At 39.8% G+C, this 11674-nt stretch overlaps 1 protein-coding gene across 2 annotated transcripts; it reads left to right on the top strand.

The window, feature by feature from the left end:
* The first annotated feature begins 1147 nt into the window (after positions 1-1147).
* On the top strand, positions 1148-9902 carry tsnax (translin-associated factor X). 2 transcript variants are annotated; one of them, XM_083988721.1, is made up of 7 exons: positions 1148-1203; positions 1531-1946; positions 2745-2834; positions 2958-3072; positions 3327-3457; positions 8451-8560; positions 9256-9902. In XM_083988721.1, the coding sequence occupies exons 2-7, from the start codon at positions 1931-1933 to the stop codon at positions 9631-9633; spliced, it is 840 nt and encodes a 279-aa protein (XP_083844847.1). In that variant the 5' UTR covers positions 1148-1203; positions 1531-1930; the 3' UTR covers positions 9634-9902. The 2 variants fall into 2 exon arrangements, with proteins under 2 accessions (XP_083844847.1, XP_083844846.1); XM_083988720.1 differs by having other exon boundaries at positions 1155-1946.
* Positions 9903-11674: the final 1772 nt, after the last annotated feature.

Here is an 11674-nt window from a genome sequence, read left to right as displayed (position 1 = left end):
CGGACCGTAGAGCAGAGGAGAATCGGGGGAGGAAAGAAAAGTACCGACACACGTGCAACTATTTAATCAATGTCACAACAACGGACCGGCTCCTCTGGTCGGTTTATTAGCTGAGCTCATAAACTGAGCAGTAAATAAATTGTTCAGAGGAGTGATTAAACTGTAAAAGACATCTGACCTGACCCAGTCTTGCACCCACAACAATTATTCCCTATGGTTAGTCTACTCAGACATAATGTAATGTATTATGTATAATGTATTATGTAATAATATTTACATAAGCATGACTATTCCATGCTGCCTTGCACTTCTATCAATTCTGAGTCATTGCATTAGATTTAAGCATACAACAGCATTGAATAGATGAAATTAGTCATTGACTAGCCTAACCAATAGGCTATTATAAAATCATGCAAAACCCTAAAATGGAGGTCACAAATTGTGAACTCAATGCCTATACCATATCATTTAGATTTAGAGATAGAAGCATATCTCAAATGTTTTTTCCACATTGTTTTAAGAAATAGGTTGATCTTCCTAGTTCCTACATATCAAATTTAGTTGTGCTAGTTTGTCGACTACAAACAGTTATCTCAAGGCATCTCTGGTACGTGTTGTGCACAGTTTAATCCTGTGCCAGCATAAATTACTTTATTTAAGAAATAAAACAACTGCTACAACTCTAAATCTGAGGCGTAGAAAACCATGTAGATAGAACAATGGGATGTAGGAGCTTGAAGGGAGCACCTGAAGGCATCATCGGTCAACGTCAACGTCAGTGTTTTGCCCCCATTCCTTGCTTGCATATGTGAAATTCCTTTCACACAACAAAAGAATATTTTGCATAAACATATTGCCGCTGTTTAAATACACTGATTTGTTATTCAGTGGCCTGTTTATGATGCACACGGTTGCGCTTAAGTGGGACTTTGATCGACTATCGGAATGCATATTGTTGCACATTTTAATCGTATTTTTATTAAGGATAAACTCAGGTTTAGATGAATATGTCACTGTGTACATTAGCGGGGCCCGTCACTCATCACGATAATAAGTGAAACGGCACTGTGAATGTCAGGGAGGGTGCTGTGCAGAGGCAAAGCGCAAGCTCAAGTTGGCACCAGTCATATGGCACGTACACAGTCTGCAGGAGTCCCTGGAGGAGGGGTTACTGGAGAGAAGCGAGTAATCAGATCAAGAAAGGTTGGATAAAAACATACTTTAATAGCAACAAATGACACTGCCAATCTAGTATGGCAGTCTGGGAGTGACTGGCTGCCCGGTCTACTGAGATGTTACTGAAAATAGAAAGTATTTTGGCTGAAAGGGCGGACCGGTGTCTCTCCTGAGTCCTCACAGAATGAGTTGAACTCATAAATTATCAGCACAGTATCACATGCATGACACTGTAAAAACACAATTATGTTATATTTAAATAAAAGTTAAATATTGGCCTATAGAATACATAGTTATTCTCTCATAGTTAAATTGGTGATTTTATTATATGTTTTATCCATCTGATTTCAATAGATCGGGGAAACGGGTGACACAAAAACATTATGCCACGTTCTGCTGCGTTACTACAACTCCCAGGATGCACCACGCTCCATTTCTTGCTACGCGTGTAAACAGCGCTGAAGCCCCGATATGAATGAGGTCCACAGGAGTGCCTGTTATTAAAGAAAAAAACACGTTTCTTTTCTAGTTGAAGGACGCTGCCTGGGAGTCGAAAGTGTAGTCAGTGTATTTATTCTAACTGAGAGATGGTCTCACCTCTGATGAAGTGAAGCTGCTTGGACCTGGATTACCTCAGATAGATGTGAAGCAGGCTGCTACTTAGGACGAAACAAACTAAAACAGTTCCACTACAACACGAACAGAGCCCGAAACTGTTCAATTTATTAAAAGGATAAACGACAACACAGGCAGCATGAGTAAGAGAGACGGTAAGTCCGGCTTTTAAGACATGGTTAAACATTTTTAGCACAAGGTTTATTGTTGGTAACAGCATGGGATAACTCATAGCTTTGCAGCGCACTAGCTAGCAATTAAGTGTGCTACTGCTACTGGCTGTGTGGCTGAACTGTAGCGAGATATTAGTGATTGTGAATGATCATAATATTTAACCTGTCGATTTGTTCTGTTCTCACTACTGTCACCACATTTTCTTTATTTGTTAGTTACAAAAGTGACCATGTCCCCATGTTGCTCCATGTCTCTGAGCATCTCTTCCAAATTAAATTGTAGCCTACTCATTTTGTTATCAGAGAATAAACTATTAAAATAATAAGTAAGAAAATTAAAGCTGTGAAACTGTGTCCCTTTCTTGATAGAAAATGGATTACAATCATTAGAATCCACCCACATGTGCCAATTTGTGGGTTCTAGTCATATTAACTTGTAATGAACCTGCAGTTTAATTGTTTCGGCTTTAGGTGTAAATTCTGCAGTAATTCTTTTCAAAAAACAGTAGTCGAAATCAACCTCACAAAACCTGAGGCATCCCACGGTTTAGTTGCTAAAGTGGGTTTCAGCCACTGTTAGTCCCACACCCCTACAAATAGGCTTACCTGTTTGACTATTTTTAGTCAGAAGTCCAACTGATGATATCAGAGTAAACTGATCTTCAAAACTGGTGGTGTGGTGCTTTAATTTGTCATGGTCAGTCTAGAGAGAATGACAGCGACTGGAGACATTTAGTTATTAAATGCAAACTGCAGCATCATTGAATCTCTCTGTGCCAGGTGAAGGATGTCCACGGAAAAATGCTGATACAGCACATGACCGTGATGCAAGCGTCAACCCATCCTCCCCTGTCATTGCTGCGTTCAAAGGTAACTGCATCCTCAGCATCTTGATCACGTTTCTCACCTGTGTAGCTGCTGTATGTCATGAGTGTTTTGAATATAGTATACATAGCCTACAGTATTAACTAAAGCTTCTTTTCTTTTTTAAAGTTTTTCAGCAGGAGCTTGACACCAAACACGACAAGTACGAGCGTCTCGTTAAGATCTCCCGAGACGTTACCATTGAAAGCAAGAGGACAATTTTTCTTCTGCACAGAGTGACCAGGTATGTACTGTCATAGAAATGCGTGTTAGTTGGTGCAGTTTAGTGTCAAGTCATATTAAATTAGTAAATTCTGCTTAGTTTCACGATTTATAGTTGACTTACAAAACAGTTTTTATAGAGCTGAAATAAAGCTGCTGCTTTTACTGTAATCTCAGCTACATACAGTAGCTCATTTGGCTCAATCTACATCTACCTTTAGATATTGCTTTAGACCTTGTGTTTATTCTGTTCTGTGGGGTTTCTCTTGAATCAAGCGTACCAGATACAGAGGAAATTTTGAATGAAGCAGATGGAAAACTGGATGCAGTCAGGCAGAAAATCGGTCAAATTGCCGAGGAGCTGAGGGGAGAGGACATCCATCAGTTCCACAGAGCCTTCACTCCAGGTGGGTTCATTCACTCAGGTCCAGTATCTCTCATCCTAACCACTGCAGTGCCCTTCTAGTGGGACTCGCCCCATGCGCAGTGAAACCGCTACACTTAGTCCAGAATGTGGCAGCACACATGTGGTCTTGGATCAGCCCAAAGGGCAAATGTCACTCCAGTGCTTATTTACCTCCACTGGCTACTCCATGGCTTCCTGAAATTAATTAAGTCTCTAGTGCTTGCCTCCAGAGCGACTTTAGGTCCCAATCTTTTAAATTCAATCATACTGCCTTGTACATTTTGTCCATTGCAATGAAGAAGCCAGCCATTGTATTTCTTCCAAATGTGATGTTGGGACAAGCTCCCAAATAATTTTAGAGCAGGGGCGTCTTCTCTGTCTTCAGGAATCTCCTTAACACTTTGAGAAGAGCACTCATCCTCTCACACTAACATACTGGATCTCTCTGCACCTATTGAATGGATGTAACACTAAACTCAAGCTTTAGTTATATGCCTCACTCGTAAATCACATTGGATAGAACTATTTGGCTAAATAACTATTTTTTTCTTCTTTTTTTAAATTGTTTCCTTTTAAAGCAATGATCAATCAAATGATAATGACAAGCTTTGTGTGCATCTGATATCATAACAAAAGATTACCAAAAAATATTATGGAATAGATATTCAACACATGGGTAAGGTTAAATAACTCTTTAAGAAACATTGTTTCGGTCCTTATAATATTACAGTGTATTGTGGCCATAAGCGTGCACGAAAAAATGTTGAAGGCAAGGTTGTCAGATAAAAAGATACCTTCCTGTTCCACAGATAAAAAGCAAACAAAGGCTGTAAGCTTCAGATAGCCTGAGTATAGTAACCCCTTGTTCATGAAAAGAAGAATTTAGGATAAGTTGGGCAATTCTTAACTTTATATTCCGGTATATACACATAGAAATATGCTGGTGTGTTTTAAAGAGCGAATGACAAACACAGCACTGTGGCTTAAGAAAGAAACATATAAAGACACATAGATAGAGACACATAAACGACTTTAACTAAAGCCACATACTTCTCAACTCATTCATCATAATATTTCAAGATGGACACACTGATTTAAGAGCTGTGAGCTGTTTTTCCACTTCAACTTTTACTTGTAAAGTTTGATACTACTGAGCTGTTTTCAATCTTATGTATGACAGCCATGTTTCATATAATACATAATATCTTTGCAGCAAGATTCAAGCAAATGTTGGTTGCAGGCTGATTTATTTCTCAAAGTCTTGCGATATTGGGTTAAAGTTGTGGTCCAGACTGGATCACTTTAATCAGTATATGACTTGATTGAATGTAACCAGTCAGCTGATCCATTTGATATGTAATATTTTTATTTGACAAACCAATGGCAATGGCTTTTAAATAGGCAGAATTAATGATTGAATGAAGTATTTAAAACTACAGCTTGCAGTGTGTTACTGTATTTCGTTAACACGACAATACATTTCTGAATTGACAAATCATGTGAGTTAAAAAGTTAATTACATGGGAGCTTTCTCTTTGCTTGGCTGTTGTCACGCCGCTCTCCACTTTTTGCTTCCAATTTATTGCAAAAGTCGCTGATAGTGTGAGAGCATGACCTTGATGCAGGCCTGGATATGATAGACACACCCTCTGATAAAGTTGTTTTCCCACTAGCATCAATATCAGTTTTTGTTAGCGTAGCCAAAATGTCTGCACAGTTTGGAGAAAAACATCAGTCGGAGCGAGGGTTAGCTGTTATCTAGCAGCTGGGGAAGTCATTTTTAGATTGTGGTCACTCAGGAATCACCGCTGCATCCTCTGCGACGTGACCAGTGGCAGTTCCCACCAATTAGACCTTTCTTTTTTTCCCCCATTTTTATCGTCTTTATTAGATTGAGACTAGGCTCGCTGCATGGGCTCCCCAGATAATCTTGGCTGGATGAGAAGTCTCCAGGCATGTGTAATGGCTTTGCTTTTTTAAAATATAAAGACCATTAAAGATATTATGGACTAAATCTGAACCCAATTACCACTGATAACAAGGCAGTGTGGTGCTTTGATAAGCTCTTTAGCTTGACCCAGCTAGCAGCTATGGCGCAGTGCAAACACTAGCGCGCTGGTGGGGGTATTCTCAAGTTTGTCTGCAACTCAGTGAGCCACTCTGTGGTAAAACATTCAGCTCAAAAAAACTTTAAATCAACTGTGGACATTCATGCATTTGTTTAAGACACTACAGTATATTCAGCTTTCCCAATACAGGAACGTGTCGTAGCATTTCTGCAACCCTCCAAAACAATGAGTATTTAAGCTGTTTTTAAGCCCTCAACTTTTCCAACCACTGTGCCAGTAATACCGTTGTATTTTCCCTGAGTCATTGTTAGACATTATCTGCAGCAACGTTTTTTTTTTGTATGTTTTTTTTCTGGGTCTCACTGACCAAAGGTAACTGCTGCTTCAGGGCAAATAACATCAGCAGCTCCTGGCAGTAAATTCAGGAACTGAACTCCGCCTGCTCGCCTCAAGGCCTGTGTAACCTTTTCATGTCATATCCTGTCCGCCTCAGATTGTCGGGTTGTATTCTCTCTAAGCCAGTGTCACAGCTGTGGAGCTACTGGCACTGTTTCAATGTTTGTCGCAGCTTTTTTTTGTTGTTGAGAAAGGTTGTAAAAAATTCTCCAAATAAAGCCCTGGGGCTGGACATAAAGTGTAAGTGACGTATTATATTCCACACTTACATAGGATTTAGTTTCTCTTATAAGCAGTTCATTTAAAATCCCTGACTACATGGTATTAAAGAGGAGTTTTGGAAAGCGAAGTGTTCAACTTTTCACACTACATTTACCATGAGCCTCCGCGCGCACGGGGAAATTCTTGGACCGGCGCAAGACGGGCGTCTAGCCAAGAATGTTTTCTTTCATCAAGAATGAAAGTCAGAGGTTCGAAGACGATCAGATACCGTCGTAGTTCCGACCATAAACGGCGATGCGGCGGCGTTGTTATCATGACCCACCGGGCAGCGTCTGCAAAACCGAAAGTAAGGAAACGCTGGTCGGCTCGCCCAGCGTTTCCACCATTAATAATAATAACAAAATAATAATAGAGACAAAACTATATATTTATCGAAAATGGAGCCATTAACAAATGCGGGTAGCGTAGATTCATCCACATTAACATGAGACGTTTTTATAACCAAATACAAACTCCCCGTTGTCCCTTTAAGTTTTTTCTCTATGATGAAATAATCATGACAAAATTAGCAAAAAGTGAATTTCAAGTCAAACTGAGTTCATGTTGCCAGTCTGATGAGTCAAAAGTCATCAGACTTTGACTCACATGTTGCAACTGGTGCAGCAGAGGTACGTCCAGCCTCTAATGGACTCAATCATCTTCTTCCTCCGGCATCATGATGAGCAGCATCACATCAAGCATGTGGAGAAAAAATACACAAAATACACAAAAGAATGTTTGCTTGTTATTATTATCCTAAAAGCCTTTATTCTGCTCTATAAATAATTGATTAATGACTCAAGGCTGTTCAAGTATGGCCTTGATAAATGGGAGTGTAACATTGGGGCCAAGGTATTACTTATTATTACTTGTACACAGAAGCAAATACATGCGATGCTTTACTCTACTCACCACGGCCAGAAAACTTGGGAGAACTATCCAGACTCTAGGTGCAGTGCTGGTGCCTTGATAAACAGATTTCTCTCTGTGAACTAAAAATAGACGTGAGATGTGACAAACTTAAAACAGAGTGAGCTGGTAAGAATGTAAACAAACGTCCAGGCAGCACTGAATCCCAATCACAGAAATCTTTCACTTGATATCAAATGAGAAAATATCATTTTCAAGGCTTAAAAGGCTAAAAGGACAAAGGTTAGATAAATAATAATACAAAGGGAGCTTGGTGGTTCAGTCAATAATCAACTCCAAAATACGCACGCACGCACGCACGCACGCACGCACACACACACACACACACACACACACACACACAAAGGAGTTTATGACCAAGTAATACTTAAAAACAATAAGACAATAATAACAGGAACTGAGGAAATGCTCATAAATTTGCACAAAGGAAACACTGAAGCCTAGAGAGCAACAATAAAGATAGGATGATAATAATAAAAAACTTCAATAGAGGAGTAGAGTGGTAATAAAAACAGTAAAACCTGAAATAAGAGGAAGAAATTTAAAATGAAGACATACTAAAAGAGATATTATTTGAAAGTAAATTAAATAAAAGAGTAAAATAAATACCCCAAAATTAAATTCAGGAAATTAAAAAAAAGGGAAAACTAGTGAAACGGCTTAAAATAAGATAAGATAAGAATTATTTTAAAAATCCCCAAAGGGAAATTCAAAAAAGTAAAGTAGTTAAATAAATTGCGAGAAAATAAATAGATATTAGTACAGATTTAATGTTAAAAAAGTAGGCTGTGAGTTAGCTCATAAATGTTAAACATGGTGGCTTTGGCCCATGTGAAAAATGCTTCTGCAATTGGACTAAAATCCTAATAAGAGCAGTGAAAGTCATTGTGAGTGAAGTGGAGATGAAGCGGATCCTCCTCCCGGCGCTCTGCAGTGCACTGTGGTTAGCTGCAGGGAGATAGGGAGTCCCTTTGAAGTTCAATTGCCGCTCCAAAAGTAAACTTCAGACACAAAGTCTTCCGTCCTGTGATTATTTGATTGTTGTTGACACAGGGCCAGAAAACAAATGAGGGGTCATCTCAACCCACCACAAGAAATGGCCACTGTTGTTCAATCAAAAGACCGCCACAGGAAACAGCTTTTATTTGAATCGTTATCTCCATCTGTGATCTATACCGCACATATACCATGTAGTGTTTACACACGCTCTACGTGCTGCGCTCAATGGATACATAGCCGACCTTGTTTTCATTCATAGTTGTGGTTTTACATTAGTACCTATGGATTCAGCAGCCAGTGGCTTGTGTTAATCAATGTAAATGTGATTTCATGCATTAGGTATCCAGGAGTATGTGGAGGCCGTCTCCTTCCTGCACTACATCCGTCATCGCAGCCTCATCAGCCTGGAGGAGATCAATGCCAGACTGGTGTTCATGAGGGCAGAGAAGGTGCAGTAAAGATGCATTGCATACCTTGTTTAGTTTTTAAGCTCACTTTAATTATTCTGCTTTTATTTCTTAGTTGTGGTGTGAAATTTTTAAGAAGTTAACGATTTAAGGAATAGTTTATAATTTTGGGATATATCCTTTTTTTGCATTATTCCTCTGTGTTGGATGTCTACACGTTACATAAGAAGCTGCAGCCTGCAGGCACAAGGTTCTGTAGTTTTATATTGAGCGCGAAGACTTGGGAGTGGTGTTGATCTTTTCTTCTAACTCTCAGCACGAAAGCAAGTACTGTTAAACGGTCAAGTAATTTGTATCTTCATTTTACTACTCTGTTTTACATTTCCTTTGAAAGCAGTGGCGATGGCAGAATTGGGTGGTGCTATGTACTGCATAAGCATTATGTGTCATTATGTGATTTTATCCAGTCTGGCAGTTATTTTCAGAGACGACGGGTCCCTGCTGATGCACAAAATTGACAAAGAGGCAAAATTGAGTGAACATCAGTATTTCGGAGTAAAAGCATCATCATGTTTGAGAAAAACTGCACTATGTTTGGTTGTTGTTGTTGTCAGAGCTTTTTCCTGTAAGCACAGCTGCACAAAGCGGCAATTGCATCTTGGAAATATTATTGTAGTGTGAGAAAAACAGACTATTTTTGTTGGGATTCACGTGTTTTTTTTGTATTTCATCTTCAGGGCACCGCTGAAGCCCAGCCAGCGGGAGCTCAGGTCCTGACCTTCCAGGTCACGCCCTCAGACTACCTGCTGGGCGTGGCCGACCTCACCGGCGAGCTGATGCGAATGTGCATCAGCAGCGTTGGCAACGGCGACATTGACACGCCCTTCCAGCTGAGCCAGTTCCTGCGGCAGATCCACGACGGTTTCTCCTTCATAGGGAACACGGGGCCGTACGAGGTGTCCAAGAAGCTGCACACACTGCGGCAGAGCCTGGGGAAGGTGGAGGACGCCTGCTACACCCTGCGTGTGCGCGGCTCAGAGATCCCCAAACACATGCTGGCCGACGTGTTCTCCAGTAGGACCACACTCATCGACACAGAGGAGGGAGTGGTTTAGTCGTCCGCAGCTTCAACACAATTGTTTATGTTCTTTGCGGTGTCATTGTCCCTCTGAGTTTTGTTCCAGTTTTACTGTTTGTATGTATTTTTAATGGGATTTGCCAGATGTGTCATATGTTACCTAACACACCCGCTGATTTTGTTTTTATCATTACAATTTTAAAAAAAACTTGTTTTTGTGTTGCAATAGACAATAGATTTTTTTTTCTTGATAGAAATCTGATGACTTCACTTGTTTTGCATGAATAAAAGTTCTTTGCCAAATAAGCCATGATCTCCCAGTCAGTGAGCTGCTTTGATAATGTGCATGTTTATTTTTATTTTTCTCTTTCTGCCCTCCTCTCTCTATCGCACAGATAATCTGTGTGGAGGAGGCACATTTGACAATTACATGTATTGTACGTGCCTATTCTCTGGCAGGCCCACTGGCAAACACACACACACACACGGCAACCCCTTGCCTCCTCATTCTATCCTCTTTAAACAATCCTCACCATGCTGCAATGACGTAAATGCAGAATTAGGTTTGGAGCATGCTGAGGAATATTCCTGGCAGAGAACTGATACCTTCCTGCTCGTTCCTCCTCACCTGATGGTGTCAGTTATCTACACCCAGATGGATGCAGAGCAGCAGTCCTCCTGCATAATCTCTTGTCAGCAGCAACAACAGCTCTTATTCATGTTTGCAATAACAGAAATTTTACAGGCAAACCTCAGACAAAGTGTCAGTTTATGAGCCTGGTCATTCAAACCACAACAGTGCTGCCGCTGCAGTTCATATCCTGGACAGCTGTGGTGCTTCCTGGGCTGGCACTGCTCATCTATGAAAATCTGTCTTTGACTAATGTCTTTTGACTTAATGGAAGGTTTTCAGTTTTATGTTGGCTCATAGATTTTTATTTTCTCATACCCAGGCCAAGGATACTGTATTGTTTTAATGCAGAGGTATTCAATATACTTCCATAGTTTTTCAGTGTTGTGTAATTGTGCCACCTGGTGGCAAATATTAGTACTGTATTCTTGGGAGGGAATGCACTGCTATAAAAACTAAAAGCCAATATTCTATTAACTGAATTTAATGAAGCACAGCAAATCATTATACTTTACTGCTGTGAAAACATGCCCTATTATTTCACGGAGTTTTGAACATGAGACAAGGAGAGGGAGAAAGGTAGTTGGGTCTTGCTGTTTGTTTTCTTTTTTTATATGAACATCATTAAGTGGGCCAATCAAATTACACATGATGTGTGGGGAGCTGTATGTATATATCATAGTTTTTAATTGAAAATGAAATCAAATTACTGTCCAACTATGAATAACAATGTTTATTGTGTGGAAGTATAGAGAGCTGCAAGTGTCAGAGACTGTGCAACGGCAAATGAGAAATTCTCCTGAGCTAAGTTTTTAATTGTTGCAGTTGAGTTGTAATTATAGGAGACAGAGAGCTAGCAGTCACATTATTACTATATTGTGGATATGTATGCAAAAACGTTGCTGTTTTAAATAGATACTTGCATTATACAACATTTTCTAAAGGTAAACAACATGCAGATACCAGGGAGCATGTAAAGGAGGAACATTTTAACTATTACTATACTATAATAAATGAAAATACTTGACAAAGGGAGCATGTGGAAACAAAGCCAATATCTACACCTGAGCAAAGTCTGACATCTTCTGGTGAAAGCAGCCACTCTCACTGGTGTAGGCTACAGCTATGGATAAATTAAACAACAGAAGAGTAGAAACATGGTGGAGCACAACACAGACATTTAGAAAATGTCACAGTTGAAAAAAAAAAATCAGCTTGAATTTCATCCTAACTTCTTTTCTGATCAAGTGATTTAGTTGTGACAAAAGCTCCTATGGGCTCTATGCACAGCTGCACTACTTCCTGAACTTAATGCTGCTCCTTTGTTTCCTGTCTTACATTATTGGACAAACTGATTAATCCAGGTGTGTCTGTGCAGTCACAATGGCCAGACACACCTGGATTAATCAGTTTGTCCAATAATGTAAGACAGGAAACAAAGGAGCAG

The sequence above is a fragment of the Trachurus trachurus genome, assembly GCF_905171665.1.
Source record: "Trachurus trachurus genome assembly, chromosome: 15".
Taxonomy (NCBI): Eukaryota; Metazoa; Chordata; class Actinopteri; order Carangiformes; family Carangidae; genus Trachurus; species Trachurus trachurus.
Note: the sequence above shows the minus strand (reverse complement) of the source record. Positions and strands in the feature narration are given on the sequence as shown.

Excerpts from the sequence above, each read along its gene's own strand:
- tsnax (XM_083988721.1), top strand. Across the intron at positions 3,458-8,450 it reads CCACAGAGCCTTCACTCCAG|GTATCCAGGAGTATGTGGAG; the intron begins GTGGGTTCATTC and ends TTCATGCATTAG. Across the intron at positions 8,561-9,255 it reads TGTTCATGAGGGCAGAGAAG|GGCACCGCTGAAGCCCAGCC; the intron begins GTGCAGTAAAGA and ends TTTCATCTTCAG.